General features: G+C 45.2%; 1 protein-coding gene across 3 annotated transcripts in view; it reads left to right on the forward strand.

Moving 5' to 3' along the window:
* Window positions 1–27,497, forward strand: part of COL26A1 (collagen type XXVI alpha 1 chain) — a 224,097-nt gene that overhangs the window by 148,212 nt on the left and 48,388 nt on the right. For all 3 annotated transcript variants that reach the window (XM_054008486.1, XM_054008487.1, XM_054008488.1), the window contains exon 4: window positions 21,044–21,105. In XM_054008486.1, coding sequence (XP_053864461.1) covers window positions 21,044–21,105 — 62 coding nt within the window. The remainder of the gene's footprint in view (window positions 1–21,043; window positions 21,106–27,497) is intronic.

Here is a 27,497-nt window from a genome sequence, read left to right on the forward strand (position 1 = left end):
TGTACTGCTGTAACTCACTGGTGAATCTGTGTTACAGGTCCTCCCAGGTGCTCGATCCATAGAGGAGAGGAGTCTGTTACACTCCAAGCTAAGGAGCCTTCACTCCAGCTCAAGCTGTAGCAGCTCATGTTTTTAGCTCTGGAGGTCCCCGGTTTAATCCCCCATGTGTCAGCCAAGAGGGCGCCCATCATGCTGGAGTGCTGCACTTCCCCCAGCGCCTCACCGCTCTAAAATTCACTCCATGGTGATAATTCCCCATAGAACATCCATTGCATTGGACCAAAATAGAATTGCCCAACCTGGTCTGTTGAATATATTTTTCTCTGGTCGTATGGGTCAGATATGTTGTTTTGAATGGACACACCTAGGCGTTGATAGGCATGATTAGCATTTTGCAAGTACGTCGGGGGCTGTATGTCTCCGGGGAAAACTGACAAGTGTACAACAGAAACGAGAGGGGCGACTGACAGTGCTTTAATTCGGTTCTAAATATCGCACCACAAGCTGAGCGAACTTCCCGTTGAACAAGTTCTGTGAGAGGCAAAGATTTTTATGTTTTTGCCACGAAACAATCCCCGTGACGATTGCCCATGTCCCCCTCATTTTCAGCTGGCAGGCAGCAAAGTTACATTTCCAATCATCCTCTTAAGTGGGCAGCTAAATAAAATAAACTGCAATAAATGCATCTCCTATCCTCAGGCTGCAGAAAAAAAGTTGAGCTGAACTTCAGAGAACAAATTCAGACAAGAATTTATAAATTCGGGGGAGGAGAAATGTATAATTCGGGGGATGAGTCAGAGAAGGGAGAGGCATGAGGAAAGGGGTCTTTTTCCAAAGCCCAGCTGTCTTGTTTTTGTATTAGGAAGGAGGAAGGGGAAAAACTAGCTGTATAACTGGTACTAGTGTCTTCATTAAAGGCAAGGTCTAATTCTCCTCTTGGACAAGCGTAAATCAAAAGTAATTCCACTGGAGCTAGCAGGCCCCATTGTCGATTTCAGCCAAGCTCTGAAATGGAAATGGGATTTGCCTTTAGGATTATAGCCGAGGAAGAGAGATTTTTGGCACTGGCAACTTGCCAGGTTTAGCTATAGCAGGGCATGCGCAAAACAAAACAGGTGAAGCCTTCAGGAAGACTTCCGCAACTTGTGTCACATGTAGCAGGAGGGAGGGTTGGCAGCTGGGGACTGGGCACTTGCCATCACTGTGGAGGGGTTTATCAGGAGGGCTTTGTCAGGAGGGCTTTAGTAGCCTAGAGGGGATGGTCATCCAGGGGGCAGGGGGAAGGGGCTGGGGTTGTAGGTGCAGCCCAGGTGGGTCTCCCAAAAGCATGCAGGGCCTTTGGTTGCTGAATCCCTGACACATGCACAAGACCAGCCCAGGGGACTCGATGTTCGGCACGTGCTATGTTTGAAATGGTAGAAATCCTGCTCCAGGAAAAGCTAACCCTTTTCTCGCTGGGCTTGAAGGAAGTGAGGGTAGCACCGACCATTGTGTACCCTGCAGCTCTTGCTTTTTCTAGTGGAGACGGCCTCTCTTGCCTGCATAGGCTTACAAGACAGCAGTGCGATGAAACGGAAAAGGTCTGGCTGGTTCTTCCAGTGTCTTTCCCTGTGATCAGATTTCCTTTAATGGACTTTTAAATGCCCACTAGATGGCGCAATTTCTCTTTCAGCAACATCAGGTCTGGCATAGGACAACTTTACTTCTGTTGTAATGGGGAAAAGTTCATGAAACTACCTGACCCCAAACATGGGGGTGAGGGTGGGCAGGGGGAGTAGCTGCAAAATATGTTGATTAGTGAGGAGGTGGGGGCAATGACATTCCCCCATTTCCTCTACCCCCATTTTTAAAAGCTTCCGGAAAATGATTTCTACAGGTTTCGGGGGGATTTGAAAAGTTATTAGCGGGGATGAGTCAGAGAAGGGAGAGGCATGAGGAAAAGGGTCTTTTCCAAAGCCCAGCTGTCTTGTTTTTGTATTAGGAAGGAGGAAGGGGAAAAACTAGGCAGAGACCAGGTCCAATTTTGCAGCCCTCCCTTAGCTCCATATCCATTGGAGCCAATGGCACATTCAGGCTGACAGAAGGCTTATAACTGTGGTGAGCAAACTGACTTGGACTTTGGGTTTGGCTACACACCCAAAAGTTCTCTGCTGCAAGCCCTGGCTTCCAGGGGCTCCTCGGGTTGAGTGCTTGGTGTGTTATCCAGAGGATGTACAAAAACAAAGCCCAGTAAATACAGCAGGCCAGGCTCAAAGCTGGGTACTGATGGGCCCAGACACAACCCCCTGATGTAAACACCCCACTTTTGGGAGGCATCTGGATCTGTTCTGGATCTGTTCTGGATAGCTGGGACTTCATCTTCAGTGGGCTGGTCCGAACCCCCAGATCCCATCACCCAGGTGGCTAAATCTGAACTTTTGCAGCTCAGACTAGGGAGACCGATAGCAAGTGTGAAAAATCGGGAGACGGGGTGAGGGGCAATAGGTGCATATTTTATTTGTTTTATTTGTTGATTTTATACAACAAAGCCCGAAATTTCGGACTGTCCCTATAAAATCGGGACATCTGGTCACCTGAGCTCAGACCCATCTTTAATTTGTGGCAAGGAGAGGGTCAACGTGTAGGACTCAATTAAGAGCCATTTGATGGTTCACACTGCAGTCAAAGCGTACTGTGTGAGGGTTTGGGTCATTTTATTAGAACAGCATTTGTTTCCCATTGGAGCAGCACTCTGTGCTTCTGGCTGTGACTGCAAGCAGAACATCCCAATGCCTGAACCAACATATCACCCAGCGCTGGTTGGGACCTGTGTATGTCATGGTCCAGCTGTAGATAAAAGCCGATTTGGAATCCAGAGACTTGTGGTCTGTATCCAGTTCTGACCTCTTATGTGAGAGTTGGCAAGTCACTTTCCCTCTCTGTGCCTCAATTTCCCCTTTGGTACAGTGTGGATAATGATTCTTGATCACTTGTGAAGCACTTTGAGATCTACTACTAAGTGCTATAGTTCTGTAATTAGAACCATTTCCCAGAAAATGGCACTTGCCTCCTTTGTAAGGCACTTTGAGATCTGCTGATGAAGTGCACTAGGTAAGAGCTATATATTGTTATAAGTACCAAACATTATGAATTGAATGAGCTGGATTCCTGTGTAGAAAATACTTGTTATCTTTGAAGATTGTATCATAATGAGCCAGGGGACGGAATTGAGATTGCACGGACAACCTGAATTCTAGCAATCCCTAATAGTTGAGTGCTTGACTTTGCAACCGCAATGTTGTTTTAACTGTGTGTGTGTGTGTGTGTGTGTGTGTGTGTGTGTGTGTGTGTGTGTGTCTAATTCCTGTGTTAGATAAAGTAATTTAGTATATGTGTAATGGTTCTTTTTACAGGGTGAAGCAGCACAATTTGTTTCCCTAGTCTGGGCATGAGCTGTGCTGTTTTCAAGCTGGTGTTTAACAGCTTGAAAGCACTTTGGTGCAGGTACAAAAGTTTTAGAGTAAATGGTACGTCTCCGACAATGGCTAATTAGTAAGCACCAGGGATTTACAGTGGTGGTAAGGGCTGCTTAGGAAGAGCCTTTGTACCTGATAGCCATCTGCAGATTTGCTGTAAATGAAAACTTTGGGACTCTGGAAGCAGCACATCTGTTGAGCAGATGAGCTCCCCAAACACAGAGTGGTTTTGTGAAAGCGGTGGCAGAACAGGCAGGGCTCTGCCAGGTTTGTATTGGGGATGCCTGTTTGCCATCCTTACCGAAAGCAAACTCAGCAGAAAAATAACACCAAGTCCCTGGAGCCCAAACGCCTCCGATGAAGTGTTGAACCAGGAGGTGCCTCTGTTTATCTGCCTCTCTCTCATTTCTATAGGACAGAAGCATTTTCCTTTTGTTGTAGTTCATGGTCTCCTTGAGGGATGCTTTGCTTCCTCTGCTCATGTGAGTTACAGAATGGATCTCTGGGGTGTAAATTGCACAGAATCCTTAGTCATGGTTACCCAGTTCACAATGGGAGATTTGTCTCATGCACAGCTGGAATGGGTACTAGCCAAATGGGGGTCAGGGGGATGGAGGGAAGAGAGGAATAGCTCCAGATCGTGACACCAATCCCCGTCACGCAGCAGGTCCTGCTCCTGGCACCAGTCATCCCGGCACAGGTCAGTGTCCCCGCACAGATCCCAATCTTGGCACTGCTTCCCAGCCTTGTGGCGCTGCTCCCCATCTTCGGACTTAGAGACAGAGTCCAGATACTCAGTGGGGCTGGCGCTCTTTCTCTGCATTGGAGCTCCCCACCAGTATCACCCCTTGCCTTAGCTCCCCTCGCCTATGCTCCCCTCGGCAGACCACGGCCACCAAAATTGTCTGCAAGTTGGTACAGACACTTCTTCTACCGAGTCCCACTGCACTTAAAGGGGCAATATTTTATTTCTGCAAATGGATCTTTAGAACCGTCTAAAGGGTTATTTTTCCCAAAGTAAGAGCCAAGTGCTTCATTGACTTACACCAACCGAGGTGTAAAGTAGGAACTTCCTTACTCTTTATTTCAATTTCTACTTCCCTTTTCTTGTGGGTGAGGCACTGGACCGGGAATCAGAGATTGGGTCCGGTGCCAGTTCTGCCACTCACTGGCTCTATGGGCTTGGCCAAGTCACTTTCCCACTCTGTGGCTCAGTGTCCCCACATTAAAATGAGATGATCCTCCCCCACCTTTGTAATGTCTTTTGAGATCCAGGGAGGTAATGTGCTATATGAATACTGAGGATTGCTGGGTTTTGTTGCTCACACGCTGGTTTCTGATTTCCGGCAGCCAAAGGACATTGGCATTCTTTTGACACTCCCATGCACTCCCATGCAGCTTCTCTTGCTTCTCTCCTTCCAGGTTCCCTCTCTCATAATCTGTGCTGTGGTAACCCAGGTTGGCGTCACCCTAAAAAGTGGTGCCGTGTCTGTTTCTGAGTTGTGAGCTTCATTTGCTAGGCTTTCTCATTGGCGAATGATTGACTGTAATTGCAATACGTTTCCGAAAGTCAGGTTAGTCCCTGCATCTAGTTGTCCTTTTTTTTTTTTTTTTAATATTAAGAATCAGCGTCGCCTAATCCAAAGGCATTTTCTATAAGTATGATCCTCTAGATGTAATAACACTGAATTATACTGTTATTGGCAAGATCTGATCGTTTGCGTAGATAAGTGTTTTTCCTTCGCACTGGAAACCAAAGCTGAGAATAATTTGATTAATGTGAGTCCAGCAGCCCTTGGAATTGCCTCTGTGCACGGTTTTAGCATGACCATTCCCCAGTCAATGGGCAACTCATGCTGAGATAGTATAGGGAGCATGTCTCCTCGCGTCTGCACACCTGATGATGATGGAATGGACCTTGCTGCAGCCCATCCAACAGCACATGAGTCGCATCTCTGCTCCCAGGACACGCTTTCACCCTGATCCTTCCTCTCTTTGCACCATCACTGCTGTGCTTGTCATCTGCCTCCTCATCCCCACTCTCCTCTGCACTTGCTTCTTCCCTCCTCTCTGTTGGTACAGAGGGAAAGATTTGCTCCCGGTCGTGTGAGCTCTCCAGAACAGAGCTCCTTCTTTCCCCTCCTTAGTCCCTCCCCATCTTGATCACTACTGAGGACTCCGCTCCTCTCTCCCATCTCCATTTTTCACCTGGCTCTGAACATCTCGGACAGGCTGCTGGACTGGATTGGTCTGATTCCTATGGTAATTCGCATCAAAGGAAGTGTGTGGTTTCCTACATTGCTTATTTTCCTTGGGCAACCCAAATCCAGCAATAAAGGCAAAGGAATAGATTTCTGCTTTTAATTTAACGTATTGAACGAGCATATTCTTCCAGTTCAGAATAACTTGTAGCACCTGTAGGTCCTTGTCTGTTCCCAGGGCTGTCAAGTTTGTGTTCTTCCCCTTTGGTCCCCACTTAGTTATGGTTAATGTTGTTGTTTCTGCCAGCTGGTGCTCAGACACTAGAAGGGGCTTAACTGTTGGAGTCTTCCATCCTGGGCCTGCGTCCTGCAAACAGCTGTGACTAAGCCTCAGACAAGGACCGCTGTGGTCCATAGGCAAAAGGGAAGTCTCTGGCTTACCTGGGGAATACAGGCTAGGTCTTCTGAACCCCTGTCCTGTAAATCAGTCTAGCTCCATTGAAGTTACTGAAGCTCTGACAACTTACAACAGCAAAGACCCTGGCCCTTCCTCTTGAATTGTCATTCACTAAGGAGTCTTCCTTCTTGAGGACACCATGGGAGTTTTCATAATAGCAGGGGTGTTAATCTTTGTCTTCCTTGCCAATTTGGATATCTACCACCTCCCTTAAATTAACCCTACAGTTTCTACAGGATGCAGAGTGGGCTGGCATTGGTTTTTCACTTCATGTTCTACTCTGGTGTGTGCTGTCACTCTGCCCTGTTGAATCGCTATCACATTCCAGCCCCACTCCATTTTCATTTAGGAGCAGAATTAGTTCCTCCTCTTGCTCGTTTTAGGATCCTGGGGGAAGATGGCTATTAAATGAATGTAAAGTAGGTCGGGCCTCATTCACTCACGTACATCCTTTGGACATCAATGGGGTTGTACAGGGCAACCAAGGACAGAATGTGGCTCAGAGGATATTAGTTCATCAGGAGTTTTTTTTGGGTCTGAGAAAGGAATCCACCTTATCAAGGATTCATTCTAGGATTTGGTATCTCCCCAGCTATCTGAGGTTTAAAGACATTTCCTTCTATGGTTGCACTTACCCTCTAATTGACACATTGTTTTCTAGGCTGTAGACTAAACTATCTGGAAATATAGACAGCTAGCAAGGCACAGATGTGGTGCTGCTGTTGCTGCAGATTGGGGTCTTATCTCAGATATGTGTGAAGAGAGATTTAAGTGGGAACAGGAGACAGAGATTAAATCCTTAAATGAGTATTGAAATGTGCTGGAGCAATGCCACGGCTTCTCCTGAGACTTGGGTAAATAGATTTGGGCAGCGTAGGATGTATACTTGGCCCTGCACTCTTGAGAGATTATTATTTTTTCTTTTTTAAAAGGAAAGGCGCCAGATACAGTAGAGAACAGGTACAATAGGGGCAGCAGCATTGCCAATTTAACTCCCCATCAGTTCTGACGTGGTAAATACCAAAGTGGGGAAGGGAGATCTGTCTTACAGAGGAACGTATGTTTGGCTACAAATGCACTGCTCCCACGTCAAGTTGAAGATGTTAGAGTTCTAGAGTGGAAGTATTTGAATTGCTTGAGTTTTGTAACTCACATTTCCCATTGAGGATTTCTATCCGAAGCCTTGAGAGTAGTGGACTTGGCAGCTGATGATGTAGTCTTGGGCAAGACATTGTGAAGGTAACATCATGGGTATAAGTTGCTTGCGCCTCATATGTGTGGACTGCTGCTGGAATGGGCTGGCCGTTCTCCATGATACTGTGATGTTCAGTACAGAAGTCTAAGCATTGTAATGTATGGAAATGAACACTGTGTGTCACTTCGAATGTTTTATTAAAATGACTGACGCTTTGAAAAAGAGTTCAGCTTTAGTGGTGATGTGAGTATTGCTGGGGGGAGATGGTTTTTCCATTGCATGAAAATTTTCAAGATTTCAAATATTTTCCCATTCCACATTGGGGGGGGGAACCCAAGAGCTTTTGAAAATTTTTATGAGAAAAATGGAGAGCGAGAGAAAGAGACCCATCCCAGAATAACCAGGACATTCACCTGGTATACGGGAGACCCAGAAAGAGCAGGGACTTAATCTAGGTCTTCCATGTACCAAGTGAGTGCCCTAACCACTGGGCTATAGGATATTTTGGGATGGGTTTCAATATAGGCATTTTCCAACGAAATCACATTTCATCCGAAAATTCCTCATCAGCTGTAGTCATGAGGGCCAGCGGAGAAGGGACTTCCCTGGGGGACCGAGGTGGGGGTAGTGGGTTATGTAAACGATGTGGAACTAAAAGACCTGGGTAACAGGTTCTACTCAGAAAGGTGTTCCGGAAAGGGTCTTGCCCAAACAAACAGGGAGACATGGAGTGCTACTGGAAAACAAACAATAATCCTTCCTTCAGTTGTAACTGATCCACTGTCTAACCTTAAGCAAATGACTTAACCTCTCCAGGCCTTACTTTCCCTATCTGTAAAATCTGGCTAATGGCACCCACTATTTGTAAACTGCTGTTAGATCTGCAAAGGAAGTGCATTATAGGTACTAAGTAGTATTGTTAATTATTCTGTAGTGTACTATAGCATAATGTAAAATGGGCGCACAACAGAGAAGAGCAGATAACCTGATTATTTTGCAGATATGACTGTCTTCATCTGCAAGTTTGCAAAGCCCAAACTGGATAGTCTGGAGCAGTACTATTTGTGCTAACATAAGGTATTGCTGGACTGATAAGTTGTCACTATTAAAGTCCTCATTCACCAGTGGTTATCCTATAGTGGTATCTGAGATATCGCCATTCTTGCTTATTGAAAATATAGGGGGAGATTGTATTGTCTTATATCATTAATATAGCCAAATTTGACATTTTTATGGTGCTTTCGGAACTCGCACTTGTGGGAAGGGAATGTTGCGTTTTTCCTTTGTTCTTTTAAATGTGCACTTTGTTTATACCCTGATAACGTTTAACGTTTTTGTGCTTGGAATTTTTTTAGCATGTTCTCCTCTCAGTGCGGAGTAATTCCCATGACCATTAGTGGGTGTTACGTACACAGAAATCCCCATTCGTTGATGAGAGAACCGTTGCCAGTACTGAAGTGGTATTTGACATCGCAATATTTCTAAGTGAATTTTCTAAGTTTAAAGGGTTTGGGTTGGGTGATTTACTTGTTTGACATGAGTGGGAATGCCTTTCAGAATATATTTTATAGGAACGGTGAACCTAAAAAGGCTCAGTGGTTAGGTGTGCTCTGGGGCACTTACTTTCACCCTGCCGCTTGAATACTGATAGTTTTCTGACTGCATAGTCTGGGCCAAAAACTTCACCTGGTATAAATCAACAAAGCTCCATTGACTTAGATGGAGTTATGATAATTGATATCAGCTGAAATCTGGACCTGGAAGTGTGTGAAAGTGAAAGGTGCCATGTTGACAGTCTTCTAGCCACAGAGATTTGGGCAATGTGCATGCCACTAATGTGCTTGCTTCTGACCTAGAGAGACGGTTTCTGGTTAGTTCAGTCTTGGCACCCGCTCTGTAGCCACATGGGTTTAAAGCCGTGGCCTGAGCGTATTTCATTTCCATCAACCTTTTGCTCGTTATTGTCCATTGTCCAGAAATACCTAGTGGGGATGTGGAGTGGGATTCCCATCTCCAAATTCTGCCTGGGTTATGGCAGATAAACGGCGCTGCTGGGCTGTATTATTTCATTTTGGACCCATAAGCCTCTGGCTACTCTCCCCACTCCTCATCAATGTTCAGAGGAAGGGTAAAAATTCATTGACAAACCCTCCACAGCTGTAACAGTAACATAATATCAGAGCTGAGCACATCAGGCAACTGCCCAAGGGGTTGTGTTGGCTGAGACGCAGCCTTACCTTATTCTTGCCCTATTCCAAGAGAAATTCCTGGAGCTGCAATACATTTTGCCGAAGCCCTGTTTAAGGAAGATGCTCAGTGTTTTTTTAAGACATGAGGATTTCAGTAATGAAGCAACTGTAACCTTGGAACAGATCCCTCATATGACCACTCATGCAGTGTCCATTGGGATGCTGTTCCTAGACAGTGCTCTGTCATAAATCAGAAGTATTTGCTCTGAGAAAATGCTGATGTTTAAACTAGCGAGTAAGGGCCAGATTCTCAGCTAATGTAAATGGGCATAACTGTATTATTGGTGTGGTAGTAGCACCCAGGAGCCACAGTGATGGATGAGGACCCAACTAGGCAAACGCAGAACAAAAAGAGGGTCTCGGCCCCAAAGAACATGCAGTGTAGGTAACCAAGGGAACTATGCCCATTTACCCCAGTTGGAGTTTTGGCCCTATATCTATACCATTGAATTAAAGAAAGCAAGATGGCTTGCATGTTAAGACAGATTTGTTATAATCTAAGTGGTTCCCAAACTTTAACAACCCGTGAACCCCTTTCACTAAAATGTCAAGTCTCACAAACCCCCTCCTAAAAATGAATATTTCCAGGGATTTTCTCCTTTACGTGAGTATAAATTAGAAAAGCCGTGATCTTGGAAATATAAAATTGGTTTTTAGGACATGCTGATTACACACTATGTATTATTAATTATTCTTTATCATGACAGTATTTTTATTACATTATGAAAACGGCAACACGCTTCCAAGATCTCACTTTCGTCACTTGTATCACTTTGAATAAGCCTGTTATAATAAAAGGCTCGTAGGCTTCATCAAGGAGTAGCAGACGTGAAACAGCATGAAGGGATTTAAGAAGCCAACTCAGAGTTCCTCCTACACAAGCATTCAGGTCCTGAACAGTCCAGGCAAACAACGCACATTACAACAAAGCTTAAACTTATTATTCATAATAATTTTAAGAACAACACTAGCTACCTAGTTAACTTTAAAAACAGCAAAAAATATCAACCTCCCTTTGCATTTCTTATAAGGAGTCTTGAAGTTTAAATCTCAGCGTGATCGATATGCTTGCTTTGATCTGTTTAGCTCTTGGAAGTCCAGGGGCTCCGGGCTGCTGGCCGCAGTGTCCCTAGGCACAGCTCTGTCCGCCGTTAGGGATTTTTTTTTCCCGAGAACCCCCTGTAACATTTTGCGAACCCCAGTTTGGGAACCACTGATCTAAGATGGTTGACTGTGCTTGTTCTTCATGACTCGGATGAAATCATAGTACCTCAGGAGTACCTTAAACACAGATCAGAGATAATGCCGGGAATTATAGACCGAGGATTTGTCTACATGGAGAAATAGCCTGGAATAGCTACTGCAGAATAGCTGTTCCACGCTAGCTCCCTGTGTGCGCACCCTTATTCTGCACTGAGAGTGTCCACACGGAGCTAGAGCACTTTAAATTTACACCCTCACTTAGTTTGCAATAGCTTCGGCATCTCAATAGGCCTGATTCATTACTGCTGTACCTCTGTTGCCTTATGCCTTAGTTTACTGGGGAGTCCATTGACTTCGTGGAGAAGGGCCCCAGGGATGAGACGGAGTCTGAACTGAGACCACTGTCTCTTGTGTACATTTTAGTTTCTTCTCTGAGGGTGCATGGACACAACTGAATACTTCTCATAACTGGGAGCATTTTGCAGAGTGAATAGGACCGAGCATTGTCCTGGCTTTTACAGTGGGGTTGAGGAAACAGACAAAGCTGTTCATAGGTGTCTGGGGAAGACGGTTTGGGGAGTGGGTACTTTATGGCAGCGCTGAGTACTGTTGTATTAAAATCTGAAGATGAGATTGTCAAGGGCAGCTAGGTGCCTCACATCCAGTGAAAATCAGTGGAAGAGAGGCCCCCGTGTCTCACCCTGAATCTCAAGAGACTTACACCTCCCCCTGGGTCCTTCTCAGGGCAGCCAGGCTTTTGAACTGGCAACATTACATTATGCCTTTTTAGCTGCTGCTGAAAACTGGCCCTGAGCACACACCGGTGCCTCCCTGCCTTTGTGGTGTCACCCACCAGCCTCCACTGACATTTACTTTGCCCTAAGCCATATCTGCAGTGCCCTGGGGAAATCTCCTCCGGCACTTTGGAACAGCCAAGTCTACCCCCAGACATTTCATTCCCTGGTTTGACGCTGGGTGCTGGCTGCATTGCTGGGACAGCATTTTGGGAGATGAGGGAGGGAGTTGTGTGTACATAGTGATGCAGTGCAGGCATGTCCAATAAAGTTTATAGCTCTGTCCCCTTCTTCTTAAGTCTCAGCACTTTGGTTTGAGGGGCTTTCCGGGAACCTGGTACAGAACAGAAGCCAACATAATAGGCCACTAACAGCAGTGGAGCCAAGAAACAATTGATTCCTTGGATAGCTAGAACCCACGCCATATAGGAATGCTGCAATATTAATGGCCACTGTGATGATGAGAAGGAATTGGGATAGAGGTCAGCTAAGGGCAAATAGATTTGAATAATTATGAGGACAAGTGACTATGTGGCCGATTCTGAAATGCCTGTAGCCTTGGAGCAATTGAGTCAGGTAGCCTCAGGAACTGTGAATTACAATAATCCGTCTTCTATGATGCCACACTTTGCATTGAATGGACAAGGTTCGCAGCATCTGGTACAGAAAGACAGGGCTGAATCCTTACCAGGAGTCTGAAGATGACAGAAGAAAAACCTCAGTGTTGTTTTGAATGTGAAGCTCAAATGGCCAGCTCGGGAAACGAACGGAGCATCAAAGCTGGTGTTGGGTGCAGACTTTGGTTACAGTTAAATCATCAAGAATATTAACCACTGCAGTAGACAATAGTATTATGTAGTTCAGCTCTGTGACAGTTACAGATGGGTGGACCTCGTTGGAACCTTGCAACAAACCTGCAAACTACATTTGGGGGGGGGGGGAAGGGGTGTAAAAATTCTTTTGAATTCCCAGACTTCCTCCTTCCCACCAGTAACGTAAACCATAGTTTTCCTCACGAGTCATTCGATTGATTTTTTCCCCCAGCTACAGGGAAGCCTGTTCTATGTGTTATGGAGGAAGAATCCTCAAAGCTAGACTGTGTTCACCTTATGTAGAAAGATAAGGTGGGTGAGGTAATATCTTTTATTGGACCAACTTCTGTTGGTGAGAGAGACAAGCTTTTGAGCCACATGGAGCTCTTCTTCAGGTCTGGGAAAGGAACTCTGAGCATCACCGCTAAATGCAAGGCGGAACAGATTGTTTAGCGTAAGTAGTTAGCTTGTCTCTCTCACCAACCTCATGTTGATTCCTAAATAACTAGGGAAGTTCTAGAGAACTGGAAAAAAGCCAACGTTGTTCTGAAATCCTTGGATGGACAGTGCAATAGAAGGGAAAAGCATGCTAGGGACATGATAAATTAGAACAATAATACATTGTCCCAAGGAAAGAGACAAGCTAACAGCTTCTAGAGTCAACATTTGTAATGTGCTACTATACAAGGGACCCTCAAGTGATGCACAGCGAGCAACTTCCTTTTTGGAAGGCTGTATGTGTCACCTCTGCATCACATCTTCACATTCAGTGGTCTAGGGAACATGACTCCAAAATTATCCAAGGCCTGTTTTTCTCAGCCCAGCAGCCCAAAGCAGTAAGGCCCAGATTTTTTTTTTTTTTTTTAATATATTCAGGTGCCTAATAGGATTTAAAATAAAAGCACATAGGCACCTAGTTCCCATTGGGTGTTAGGCATCTAGGTGCTTCTGGAAATCCTATTAGGTGTCTAAATACCTTTAAACATCTGGGCCTAAGTCATAAAAACAAAGAAACCTGCCCAGAATAACAAACCCCCCACACCCCTGCAGCTACTCAGGTGCATTTGGAAAGAGGTGAAGCAGTATCCTGCTTTGTTCCAGCCCGCCACAGCCCCTGGTGCAAATCAAGAAATATTCTTTGTGCACTTTTTTCCCTGCTTGGAAAAATCTTGCTCTGTTAACAAATCTGTACTTTCCTGTTTAAGAACAGCATCTATTCCTGTGCAAGTATTTTGGCTAGTCTCCATTGACATTTCTGTTTATCAAACGCAGGCTTTCTGTAAACTGTTTGCATTTTTTTAAAAGTAATTCAATAAAAGCAGAATCTGCTTAGAAAAGGTGTGTGTGTGTGTGTGTGTGTCCTTTAATTATACTGTCGGGTGTCTGTCTTCAAACCACCACGCAGCCAAGAGCTCTAGACTCTGTAGTTTCTTATTCTGACCTTTGTCATGGACTCCTTGTGTGATGGGCAAATCAGTAAAGGCGAAATGCTGATGTCCTCACACAGGTTTTATTCCATCTTGCTATGGGAGTTTGCCTGAGTAAAGAGAAGTAACAATTTAAGTAAGGACTTCAGGAATTGTTCCTTAATTTCTCTGGGCCTCTGTTTTCTTACCTGCAAAACACCTTAGTTATAATAATATTGAAGCGGGGAGAGGAGTTGTGAGGCATCATTAATATGCGTAATTAGCTCCTATTGATTTTCAGTGAGATTTAGGTGCCTTTGAAAATCTATCCTACTATGACTTTTTTTTTAATTTTTAAAACCCTTTGGTCATCTTGGTCCCTTTTAGTGTGTGGCTTTACTAAAGGCTGAAAATCTATGACATAAAATAGTAAAGCTAGCCCACTAGCAGGTAGCTAATAGCACGTCTTTAAATAAAGAGCACTTAGCAACACAGTCCTGATAATCTCTAACTAAAAGGAAATTGCATTCAACAATAACCCTCCAAATAAATGTTCAAGATACTTAGTGTGGAACGCTCCTCACTGAAATCTACCAGGTTCTTGTCTTACTCTTGGAGTGTCTTATGTTTATTAGAGTGGGCTCCCTACTGACTGTCCCTTCCCCCGTTCCTCTGACCTCTTAGCTGATTATTATTATTTTTTTTTTTTGAGACATCCAGACGCGGCCAGCTCTGTAGCACTCCTATCCACTGACGCTGTCAGCCCTTCACCTTTCACATGCTCAGGCTCCATTACAGAGCTAGAGACATGACTGATATTGAATAACAAGCATAATTAATAAAGTCGATGTAGCTAACATCTGACTCTCATTAAGGGGAAAGTGTTGAAAAAACACATCCCAGGTTGGTCATGATTTATAGCCTGGGTCTGCTATTCTTCATGAGCACTGGGGAAAGCTTTTGAGAAGGACCAGACCACGAACTACTTAAGGAAACTGTGTATGGACACACAAAGGCTGAAAGGGTCAAATCAGACAAATTAAAAGGAGATGGGGAAGGGCCCTTTATTCATCTACTCCCTGTTGTAGGCCACCTAGGCAGGCATGGTGGGGATGCATGTTTATATTCCATTGAAACTGTTGACTGTGTCTGAAAAAGCACGACTGGGAATGCTATTGGCTAGACAGTGGGAAAACATATCATATTAAGGAGGTTTATGTCCCAGTAGTTTGTCTTAAGGGAGATCTGGCATTTTAGATCTAGTAAGTTTCAGGCTGGAGGTGATAATAGACGGCAATAACTCAACAAGGAACTATGGTCAGGGCCGGCTCCAGCATTTCTGCCGCCCCAAGCAAAAAAAAAAACAACTGCGATTGGCGGCGGCAGTTCAGCGGCAGGTCCTTCGCTCCTAGAGGGAGTGAGGAAATTGCCGCCCTCGAATTGCCACAGGTGCCGCCCCTCTCCCTTGGCCGCCCCAAGCACCTGCTTGTTAAGCTGGTGCCTGGAGCCGGCCCTGACTATGGTTTAGCAGAGAGATGACAAAGGTACCGTTGTTACTTCAAGGAATAATCTAGCGGTTTGCCACTGGACTGTAGCAGATGTGGGGATCTCTCTTTCAGTTCTCTTTCCCCATCCACTCACCAGGGTGGGAGGGCAACAGGTATGTATGTCCATTCTAATGGAGTAAGTTCTGCTCTCACATCATTTTGCTGCTGCAAATTTTAATAATGGGACTTCCAGGCTTACACATATTAAAAGGGTTGCTTCTGCTTCCAGAAGAGTATGGATCTAGTTTCCAATCTCTTTCGCACCAGTGTACACTTGAGTGACTTGACTGGGTCCCTCCAGATTTGTACCAGGGTAACTATGTTCAGGAGCTGTTCCATGTTCTTATTGGAGATCTGAAGAAAGGAGCCGGTCCTGTTGACTAACAGGAGCATTATTTCTTCCACTTCGTTTGGAAATGGAAATTCTCTTAAACCTCTTAATAATGGGCATTCATAGTTTATCTTTTACTACCATCTTTATAAATCCCAATGCCTCAAATAAGAACAGCATTATTTGTTGAAAGTGTAAGACTATTAAGGCTGATCACACACCAGCTGTGGTCTGAATCAAAGCAGTTAATAATCATTTCATACTGTAGTAAAAGCCAGTGGAGTCCTGGTTCTATTCCCAGACCTGTTCACACTGACACTCTGGGGCCTTCCAGTGGCTCAGGCTTGCCATCTCTAAATTGGGGATAATTATTCTTTCCATCCTTTGAAGAGCACTGTGAGAGCTATGAAAAGCACGGTGTACATGGTGAGTATAATTATCTAGAGACAGTTCCTTACTCCTGGAAGTAGTACAACTGAAACCAAGAGACTAATTATGTGAACAGGAATACTTTGCACTTGTAGAGCACTTTCCATCCGCAGGTTTTAAAGCACTTTAGAAGGGTGGTCAGTATTGTTACCCTGATTTTACAGATGGTGACACTGAGGCACAGAGATGGGAAGTGACCAAGAGGGAAGAATCATGTCCACTGTGCTTGCTTTTAGTGAGGTGAGGAGCTCTCAGATTTTCGAGGCTGGAAGCACCGAACAGTTAAAATGTGTAATATTTTAAATAATCATTATAAAATTATGCTGATGCTTATGCTGTCTGAGGTGTGTAAAGAGGGAATAACAACATTACAAGGCATAACTCCATTGAGATTGAGAGGGACACCAATCTACACTAGCTGAAGGTCTGGCTCATGCCCTTTTAATCTAGGATCAAGTGTAGCAATCTTTTAGATCAAAACCAGCAGGGTTATATCTTGCCCCAGGGATACAGACTCTGTGATCTGTTACATTTCCGTTTCTTGAGAAATGCTGATCCTATCCTGCATCTGATAGGTCATGTCATTTCTTTCCATCGTGTAGCATTATTTTGCATGGCACACATACGGCGAGAGGGGGGAGAGAATGGTGCATAAGGAATGGTATTGGGATAATCATGTTGAGACATTATGGAGACAGACTGGGGTCATGTGATACTCTGGTACAGTATAATGTTCATTATCTCAATTATTTATCCTCCCTTCTGGAATATTTCTAAAACAAATCCGACCATGTGTTTTGAAGTTGGATTTTGTAGAGTGAAATCACAACTCCTTACTCAAGATTTAGTTGGAAAAAAACTCCACCTAATGCACCAACTAGGAATACAAGAGAAATAAGTGATGGTGCCACGCTGCAACAGATGATGAATTTATGCAGACCTGGAAGGAGTCTCTTCAGGGATTCCAGTTCAGAGAGCATGTAAGATTTGCCACAATGAATTCAGTGTTGAATGTGAAATGATGATGTGAGATCCTCCGAGCTGGCTTTAATAATGCAAAAGGCATTCTCCCTGATCAGAAAACTTGACCTTATGGGCTCCATTTTTGGATTCAATGAGTTTTTTTTGGATCAGATCTCTAAATACTTAATTTCATAGTAAGTGGATACAGAAAATATGTATTTGCTTGATTCCTCCCGTTCCCCCTCCCCCACCCCACCCTAAGGACTGGATACAGTCCCCTGGTAGTAAACAGATTCAACATTAGGCTAGAGTACTAGAAGCTGTCTTGCTGTTTTGTTTCATCTAAGTATGTTTTGAGTGTACATGTAATAATAATACTTAGCATTTATCTAGCCCAGGGATCAGCAACCTTTGGCATGCGGCCTGCAGGGTAAGCACCCTGGCGGGCCGGGCTGGCTTGTTTACCTGCCACGTCCGCAGGTTCGGCCGATCGCGGCTCCCACTGGCCGCGGTTCACTGCTCCAGGCCAATGGGGGCGCTGGAAGCGGCGCGGGCCGAGGGTTGTGCTGGCCACTGCTTCCTGCAGCCCCCATTGGCCTGGAGCAGCGAACCACGGCCAGTGGGAGCCGCGATCAGCCGAACCTGCGGACGCGGCAGGTAAACAAGCTGGCCTGGCCCGCCAGGGTGCTTGCCCTGGTGAGCCGTGGGCCAAAGGTTGCCGATCCCTGATCTAGCACTTCATTTTTTTAAACCACTGTCTGTAGGTTGATGAACTAAACATCACTGCTAAGTTATAACACAAGGGTTTGCCATTTTGCATTTGTAGAACAATTTGCCTTTGCAGCATAGGATGCTGCTTTGTGCATCCTGAGAAGTGGGTCGGAGGTAAAAAGTTCACACATAGATCTGAACTTTCGTACAGTTCGGGGGGGGGTTCAGACCCATGTCGAGCTCCCTCTCAGCAACCTATGACCTAAGAGTTGCTGACCTTCCCTTGCTCCTTTGTAAGAATAGCTCAAGATCCTCTGCGCCAAAGTAAAGTAACTATTAAGTTTAACAAATAACACCGTATTCTTTGAGCACTACGTACTGTACTGTAAATCTTTCTTGATTTGTCCTTGTTTTCATTAATTAACATTACATTTCTTTGGTGGGCGCGTCGGTGGTCGCAAACCATAAACAAATGCCTTCATGGTCTTATTACTGGTTTCAGAGTAGCAGCCGTGTTAGTCTGTATCCGCAAAAAGAACAGGAGTACTTGTGGCACCTTAGAGACCAACAAATTTATTAGAGCATAAGCTTTCGTGGGCTACTGCCCACTTCTTCAGATGCATAAGACTGTGACTCTTCTGCTTCCTCATCCCCATCCCACCATATTGTTAATTATTATCACTCCTTTTGTCAGTTTGAAAATGAACCTCATGCCCTGCAAATAGACGTGCTAATGTGGAGTCAGAGAGGCTCCGTGAGCACGTAGGGCTCTGCACGAACCTAGTTAACTGCAGAATCAGGACCATAGTTTGTAAACTCCATCTGGCACAGATTATAGATCTGATTCTCCCCCGTCAATTTGGTGAAATTGAACCATGCGCAGAGAGGCAGTACGAGCCCCATGTACCAGATGAGTTCTCAGGTGGTACATCCATCTCCTGCTCTGCATAGGAGTGAATTTCAGATAGTACAAGTCAGTCCCACTGAAATCAATGGGAGTTAATGGTATCTTTGGACAGGGAAAGGGGAGAACAGGGCTCCTTATTTTATTTGTTCTGTAATGCATCTGGTACCCTTTTTGGCTCTGTGCAATGATAGATTTGTTCAATCTTTTCTTCCTGGGCGGATGAGCAAGATCAAAAGCATGTAGCCAATCTACACACCGATCATTCCAGCTTTACACGCCACAAACAGTTCCAAACCAAACAAGCCTTACCCATTCTGTTCCGTTTTGTGATAACACACGTAAGGCATTTGCATATGCATGAGCCAGTTTGTTCTAGGGGGAAAAAATCTTGTTGCCCAAGATTTATTGCTGAGAAGAAAAAATTAAAAAGGTATTTCCTGTTGACAACCAGCCCCCCCCCCACCCCTCCCCCACCCCAAGTAGGTCCCTTTCAGTACTAGCTTGGAATGAAATTCTTGAAACCAAATCTGCCTGAGGAGTCAGATGTTCAGTTTGCAGGTAGGTGGCCATTAGAAATTAAGGGGCCAATGGGAGTTTAAGCAGCTCTAAAAAATCCCACTGCAGAATTTCAGTGACACTGATAGACCAAAGAGGAAGAACTTCCTAGGACGCTTTGTGTGCGTTTGGAGATTCATTGCTGTTAGGACCTGATGCATCTGCTTAGATTGTAAGCTCTTTGGAGCAGGGATCAGTTTTTGTTCTGTGTTGTATACAGCACCTAGCAGCGGGGGGTTCTGCTCCATAACTGAGTTTTCTCCATGCTACCACAATACAAGAAGTAAATAATAATAATAATCCAGTGGACGTCAATGGATCAGGCCCTTAGTGAGCCGAAAACTGCAGATTTATTTCTGTATTTGTTTTGGAATGAGGGATATGAGAGTAGCAACCGATTCATAACAATCAACTGGTTTCTGTACCTTATCTATAATATTCCACGTTGCTCGGCTCATTTTTTCCTTTTAAAACTGCTGCATCGTAGAAGCTGACACATGTGAATGAGCTAATCTGTTCTCCAGAGGGACTGGGAGACTTTCTAGTAGCCTGTAATGTAAAACAAAGAGTTGTTGCCAACCTGTGGGAAAGTGGGTGACTGAGGATAAAACACTGGCCAAAGACATTCTCAGCTGAAGAAGTGAACCCCATGGATACACCTGAAACAATAGCTCTGAGGGGTGTGAACTGCTTTGTTCATCTCAGTGGGTGTTCTCATTTGCCCCTCTCCCCATTTAGTACACCCGCTCACACACAGGATCAGGGAGAGAGGCTCAGACCTCCCCCATTCCCTACCCTTAGGGGCAGAGTCTCCCCAGATCCCAGCTCACCCAGGGGCGGGAAGGAGAGCCTTAGAGCACTTAAAATAGTCACCGTTTCAACAGAAAGCATTGCTCAGCAAAACAAAACCAAAAATTCTAAGAAATTGTTGAAATGAAAACCAGGGGTAAATGCAGTCACGAAGTTTAGATAAGTTGTATCAGGCCATCATTATAAACCACACTCGCAGTCCCTTCCGTTTCTGTTTGTTCTTTAGAATGGACGCAGTAGAAAATCTGGTGGTTATCATCAAGTATCTAGTGGCTCCTGTATAGTAAAGTGAGATATGAATCGCTTTGTGACTGCTACATAGGGCTGCTTCAGATCTGGTGCCTGACCCAGCATCTGCTGAAGGCAATGAGAATATTTCCACTGGATTCATGGACATTGAAGTAGGCCCAGATGAGAGAGAGAGAGAGTGTGTGTGTGTGTGTGTGTGTGTATACATACAGTGGTCTCACTTTTTCATGGGATCATAGAAATGAGGCTGGATTTCTTCCAGGTGGAGGGGGATTCCCTGTACTTAAAATGGGGAATGCCCCTAAAATCATCAATCTCTCTCAAAACCGAAGAAGCTTTTGAAGTGTGAGCAGTGTATGCTTGCAACACTGTAGATATTTGATAGCGGCAGGTGGTATATGTAGTCTATGTGCTGGTGCCAGCCATGTAATACATTGTGAAACCATGTGACTATTTATCATGCACCATTGACCTCCTCATCTACAGTCTGCCTATGTCTACATCTCAGGAACTAATTTGAACATTCCAAACCTCTTAGCAGCTTCAGATCTTATGTAGATTTCATTTACGTTTAGCCTGGCTGTGGCCACTAACTTGTGCAATGGCGTTTAATATTTAAATGTTTTGGTCTATAATTGTGCCATAAGCATTATTTCTTAGTCTTGTGAAATCAACACGTTTGCATGGACACAGAGTGATGGGAGACTGCAGATTAAGAGCTGTTCAAATAAATTAATAAAACACTTGTTGTACCCCTTTTCTTTTCTAGAATGCATGAACTGCACCAGACTAACTGATATGACTGAGAGGCTAAACACTCTGGAAGCCAAGGTAAGCACATGGAACATGTTTTAAAGGAAAAAATAGTGACTTTAGTGCTGGGGAAGAGGTGCTGAAAAGACAATCCACCAAATAGGTGCAGCATGAGCAAAAACAACACATGCATTTCTTCACTAAACTGCCCCACTCATATCACGCAATCCTGTTTTGTAATGACCACCTCTTAGAGCAGAGGTGGGCAAACTACGGCCCGCAGGCCACATCCGGCCCACGGAACCCTCCTGCCCAGCCCCTGAGCTCCTGCCCTGGGAGGCTCGCCCTGGGCCCTCCGCAATCTCAGCTCGCTCTGCCGCCAGCGCAATGCTCTGGGTGGGGGGGGGGCTGTGAGCTCCTGGGGCAGCGCAGATGCAGAGCCGGGGCCTGAGCTGGTCTCTGTGCTGCGTGGTGGTGGCGGTGGCAGTGTGGCCCAGCTCCAGATGGGCAGCGCGGCTTTAGCGCCACCAGTGCTCCAGGCAGTGCGGTAAGGGGGCAGGGAGCAGGTGGGGTTGGATAGAGGGCAGGGGAGTTCGGCGTGGTAGTCAGGGGGCAGGGGTGTGGATAGGGGTCAGGGCAGTCAGAGGGCAGGGAACAGGATGGTTGAATGGGGGCAGTCAGGAAGGGGTGGGGTTGGATGGGGCAGTGGTGGGCAGTCAGGGGTAGGAGTTCCAGGGGCGGTCAGGGAGAAGGGGTGGTTGGATGGGGCAGGAGTCCCGGGGTAGGGGGGAAGTCAGGAATGAAAGGAAGGGTTGGATGAGGTGGCAGGGGGCTGTCAGGGGTGGAGGTTCCGGGGCCGGTCGGGAATTGTCTCCCATAATTCTTCTCTTTAGTCTTTCAGTTCTTTTTACTACTTCTCTGCTGCTCCCATCTCTCCAAATCCCTCTTTCACTTTGCTGCTTCAACAACAGCAAATAGACGAGTGTATGGGCTATTCCAGTTAGAATGTACACATCTCGTACTCAGATATGGAGGCCCTTCCTAAGGTCTAGGCACCATATATGTCTCTCTTCACTCTTAAAAATAAGCCTTAATTGAGACTTAACGTGGTGCATGTCTACCGGCCCGCTGCACAAGAGTGAATTTTGCTCAGGATGGGTGGCAGCTTCTGTTTGCAGATTTGCCTATTAGGGATTGTCGACACTTGAAGGTAATTCAGATTAAGGTAGTGTGTGAATTTGAAGTGCGCTAGCTATTCCAGAATAACTCCATGTATTAGCAAGCCCTAAGTCTCGCATTTATATTTGCTGATGTAACTGGATGAAAACTCTGTGCAACAGTGTTAGGCTCTTCACCTACTTTGCATTGATCTGGTGTTCCATATTTTTCATCCACTGTGCAAATGCACAATCGTTCGGCATGTGTTGTTCAAATCTGCATTCCTCCTTTTATCCTTTTTTCCAAATGTTAGTGTTATACCAATAAAATAAAAACCAGCAGGATCTTATTAAGAGGGATAAGGCAAAGATGCCACATTTATTGTAAATATAATGGTAAAGCAAAAGATAAAAGTAAACAACGTTGTTTGACTACTTATTCCTATCACTTATTCCTCTCTCTCTCTCACACTCTCTCTCTCTCTCTCTCTCTCTCTCTCTCTCTCTCTCTCACACACACACACACACACACACACACACACACACACACACACACACACACACACACACACACACACACACACACACACACACACAGATTCATTCACACAATCATTCATTCAAGTTCTGTATAGGTGTTATAGTTACCAGCCTAGAAGTTGCTCATGCCAAGTTACAGGCCAGGTATCTTGGTCATGAGGATGGAGCTGAGTCTGTGTCAGGTGCTCCTGGAGGTTGGCAGCAGAACCAGAGACTCAAAGTCATCAGTCTTGAGAGTCCATTCTTATAGGATTTAATTCCTATGTTAGTCTATGGGACCTGTTTCATCCTGCTGTTGCTGACTCAATCAGCAGATGGCACATTCCTGGACACATTCCTCGTGGCTCCAAACTGTCCAAAGTTTGTGTTTCTCATCCTTCCAGGTGATGGGGTGGATCCCAGTTTACCCTCCGGGGGTTGTCTGGTCATCCACTTGACACATTCTTCGGCCGATGGATACTCCCTTTCTAGGCTGGCACCTCCCTAACCATTCATGTACATCAAGCATTCATCAGCATACATTCCATATCTTAACCATATTTTAATTTACTGTCTCCACCACTTTCAGAGTGTGTGCTAATTCATTTGAGACTCCCGGCCCTTTAATCACAGAGGGTGGGGGGGTCTGTCCTAGGAGTGAAAGTGAAAGTCACTTAAGGTTTATAGTGTTTGTTTACATTGTATCAATTACTTCAAGAACAAAGTCAATTAACTTGTTTGTAAGTTTTATAAAGTAATAAAGTATCTTTCACAGGATAGATATAATCAATGGTTTCTACAGACAGTAGCTTACAAGTTTTAACAGAAGACTCGAGATTTTTGTACTTGGTGAAACTATTGGACTTTAAAGTGTGGGGGACAAATTATGAGGGGGTCACTGTCACTTGGGGGAATCACTGTTAGTACCTTCTTTAATATCCCTACATTAGGAAGATTTGATGCACCACACACTGTTGAAAACCTTTCACAGGTGGAATTCAGTATTGTGGTTTTTGTTAAATTGTTTTAATGTGTACCCCACCAAGCAAAGATAGCTCCCATAAGCAGAGTCAGTTAATTCCCTTTGATCTTCGGTTCCTTCTGTGACAGCCCATTCCTGTTTGTCAGATATAGCGCTTGGATCTCCTTAATGCTTGTGCAGCTAATGGTTATCAGTGATCTGTCCTGGGAATTCAGGGAATCTCCTGAGGAGTGGGGGAGGAGGATGGGATGTGGGATGGTTTTGCAGACAACACATGATTTGCTGATAATTGGGGAATTGTCTGACGTGAAGTGAAATGAGTGACGCTTTCTGGAACTCCCTCAAAGACATGTGGGGTTGTATATCACCATGAGGAAAAATAAGAAAAACATTCCAGGGAGTTGAATTCCTCAAGTGAAAACAATGGTTATGGTGTAAGGGAAGATTCTGTTTTCAATTCAAAGATGAGCTGAATATTTTTTTGACGCAGTAAGTCCAGGCAGGCTGTGTGTTCCTTGGCAGTGAAGAGCAGGAGGTGTTATAAGAGGAAAGATGACTCTCCTCTTTTAACTACCCGCAATGGGTGTGATCCAAAGCTCAAAGAAACCAAACGACAGACGCCCACTGACTTCATTTGGCTTTTGCATCCGTTGCAGCCAGCACTGTCAGGAGTTTGTATACCTCACTCACCAGAAAATAAACATCTAGGACTCACTTAAGGCACTTGCAGCAAAAGCACCATTAGACTAGCAAGGAAGGTGCAGTGCCTGTGCAGAGGTGGTTTGTGCCGTTATGCTAACGGACTGAATGAGCCGGGTGCTGGGCTCAGTTAAACTACTGTAAATCAAGGCTGGGATTTTCAAAGGAGGAGTTGGGTGCCTAACTCCCTTAGGATCCTTTGGAAATCCCTGCCCAAGAGTGCAACTGCACTGGAGTCAGGCCTTGGCTACACTTGCGAATTACAGCGCAATAAAGCAGCCCCGGGCGCACTAGCTCACTCCCCGTCCACACTGGCAAGGCACGTAGAGCGCTCTGACTCCGCAGCTACAGCGCTGCTGGTTTCCACCTCGGCGAGTGGAATAACGTTTGCTGCGCCTTGGCTACAACGCCCGGGCGTCAGTGTGAACGAGGTGTTCCATTACTGTGCTCTGATCGGCCTCTGGAAAGGTCCCATAATCCCCTTAAGTCAAGTGGCCACTCTTGTCATTGCTGGGAAATCAGCTGTAGGAATGCGGAAATACCCTTTCAAAGCTCCGTTTTGGAGAAGCCAGCTGCTTATCAGCTCAGAGAAAAGCAAACATTTACTGTTTGCTTTGAGTGAGTGAGAGAGACGGGGGGTGTGTGTGTGTGTCTGAACTTAGAAGACAGCGTGCTGACACACTCAGCACCCCAAAAACCCACTCTCTCCCCCCCACATACACACAACACACTCCCTGTCTCACTCCACCCCACCCCCATTTGAAAAGCACGTTGCATGCTGAGATAGCTGCCCATAATGCACCACTCTCAATGCCGCTGCAAGTGCTGCAAATGTGGCCACACCAGTGCGCTTGAAGCTGTCAGTGTGGACAGACTGCAGCGCTTTCCCTACTGCGCTCTACGAAGGCGGGTTTAACTCTCAGCGCTCTACATCTGCAAGTGTAGCCATGCCCTCAATGTTGAGAGGCAGATGTGAAACTGGATTAAGACAGAGGAGATTTTCAGTGCCTTCATGGACAACGGTGGCAGTGAGTTCACATGTAGCAGCACTAACAGCTCAGCGCACAGATGTTTAGTAAGTGCTGGTAGCAGCATTGTAATTGCCTCCTGCATGAGAGCACTAGTGAGAGAAGGAGCTGCCGGGGTCCCTTTCTACCTCTTGTAAGCTTGGCTGTAATTTGTCTATAGATGGACAAAACTGTCATGCTGTCTCATTAGAGAACTCTTGGGGTAGGTCTACACTACCCGGTAGTTCGGCGGCAAGCAAATCGAACTTCTGGGTTCAACTTATCGCGTCTTGTCTGGACGAGATAAGTCGAACCCGGAAGTGCTCGCCGTCGACTGCGGTACTCCAGCTCGGCGAGAGGAGTACCGCGAAGTCGATGGGGGAGCCTGCCTGCCGCGTCTGGACCGAGGTAGGTTCGAACTAAGGTACTTCGAACTTCAGCTACGTTATTCACGTAGCTGAAGTTGCGTACCTTAGTTCGATTTGGGGGGTTAGTGTAGACCAGCCTTTGAACTTGAAGCCTTCAGGCTGTGACCTGAACTGAAGTTAAGAGGGATGAGTTGAGATTTCAGCCAAAGTATATAGTATGCTAATGGCTAGCCCTGTGGATCGTCTGACATTGTTAACATGGAGGTGGATGCATGAGAAGTCCAGTGCCAAGGTGTAGCCTGCTGTCCCATTTAGAAGGTATTCAGATGATTTTGGTAATATCTGAGTCCCAACCAAAGCCATCAGAAGAACACCTTCCTTCCCCTTTCCTCTTGAGTGCTGAGTTTTGGATAGTTCAGAGTCATAGATGATAAAATAACAGCTTCCTGCCAAAAGAACTGCATTCTTGTTTTGGAATCTTGAGGAAAGCTGTGACCTTCCAAGGAGCTGGACAGTCTGTTGAATAAGCAGAAAAAACAAAACACTTGACTAGCTGGGGGAGTCGGTGACATTTCAGCAGCGTTGATTCATCTCAGCTCAGTTGATCTTGGGCATCACACACTGCATCTTTGTGTATTTTGGTGCTACAGTGTTTTGCAGTCCCGGGCACCGTGTAATGTTGAGCAAACTCTGCCTTTCAAGGCTTGTCTAGCCTGGAGGAGGAGCGCGATCATTCTCTATTTTAGCCGCATGGTTTTAAAGTGAGCATTTACGTGTGACATCTCTTCACACTGGTTGGAAGACTTGAGTTTTCAGCACAGTGCTCCTGTAACTAGATCTTAATTCAGTTATATTTTACTGGATTATGAAAGCAAAGGAAACCTGGGTAGTTTGGAGAGACTATTTATTTTATGTGAATGGTTTCTTTCAGATTTTTCACCATTTCACCACAATGACAGCTTGAAGCCACATCACCACGTATTGATGTAACACAATGGCCTTGTGTTAAAATATTACATTCCATCATGACATTGTGACACAACAGGAAAATGGCTGAAGGAAACCCCATCCCAATGGCAAAGGGAGACCGAGAAATGGGGAATAAACCCTGATTTTGGTTAATCTCTGTGAATGTTATTCCTTTGCTCTTTGCGTCTGTTCACTCTCCAGGAGTGGTGACTTGGCACCTAATCCACCCACATGGGCCTGATTCTGCTTTTATTTATGCTGATTTTACACCAGTTTAACTTCATTGATTTCAGTGGCGTTATTCCAGATTTACACTGCTAGGAGAGCAGAATCACATCGCATACGAGGAGCCCAATCCAAAGCCTCTTGAAGTCAGTGGATGGGTCCCCATCGAGTCCAACACTAAACGAAAGAAGAAGTTGATAAACTATTCTGGAGACAAGCCAAGAGATGCTATGTGTCAACATAGACAGCACTGCAAAAGGTCATTTGCCCAGCACTACAAAAAGTAGATGTCTTTTGGCAGCAGGCTTTTAATAGTGGAATGATGTAGAAGTCTGAGCTAGTCTGAGTTTGGCTATGTACTCCTGAAAGGGGTTTTCAAAAGATGAGGCGACTTTTTATACTCCTATGAATAAGGCTCAGCCAGTTATCTTCCTGGACTTGGCCCTGCTCTTCCTGTTAGAGATGGCAGAACTGAATCAGAAGAAGTAAAAACCTCTCTAAACCTCCATTCCCTGCTGAATCTGAAATGAACTTCTGTTGCGGT

The sequence above is a fragment of the Malaclemys terrapin genome, chromosome 18 (genome assembly GCF_027887155.1).
Source record: "Malaclemys terrapin pileata isolate rMalTer1 chromosome 18, rMalTer1.hap1, whole genome shotgun sequence".
NCBI classification, from domain to species: Eukaryota; Metazoa; Chordata; order Testudines; family Emydidae; genus Malaclemys; species Malaclemys terrapin.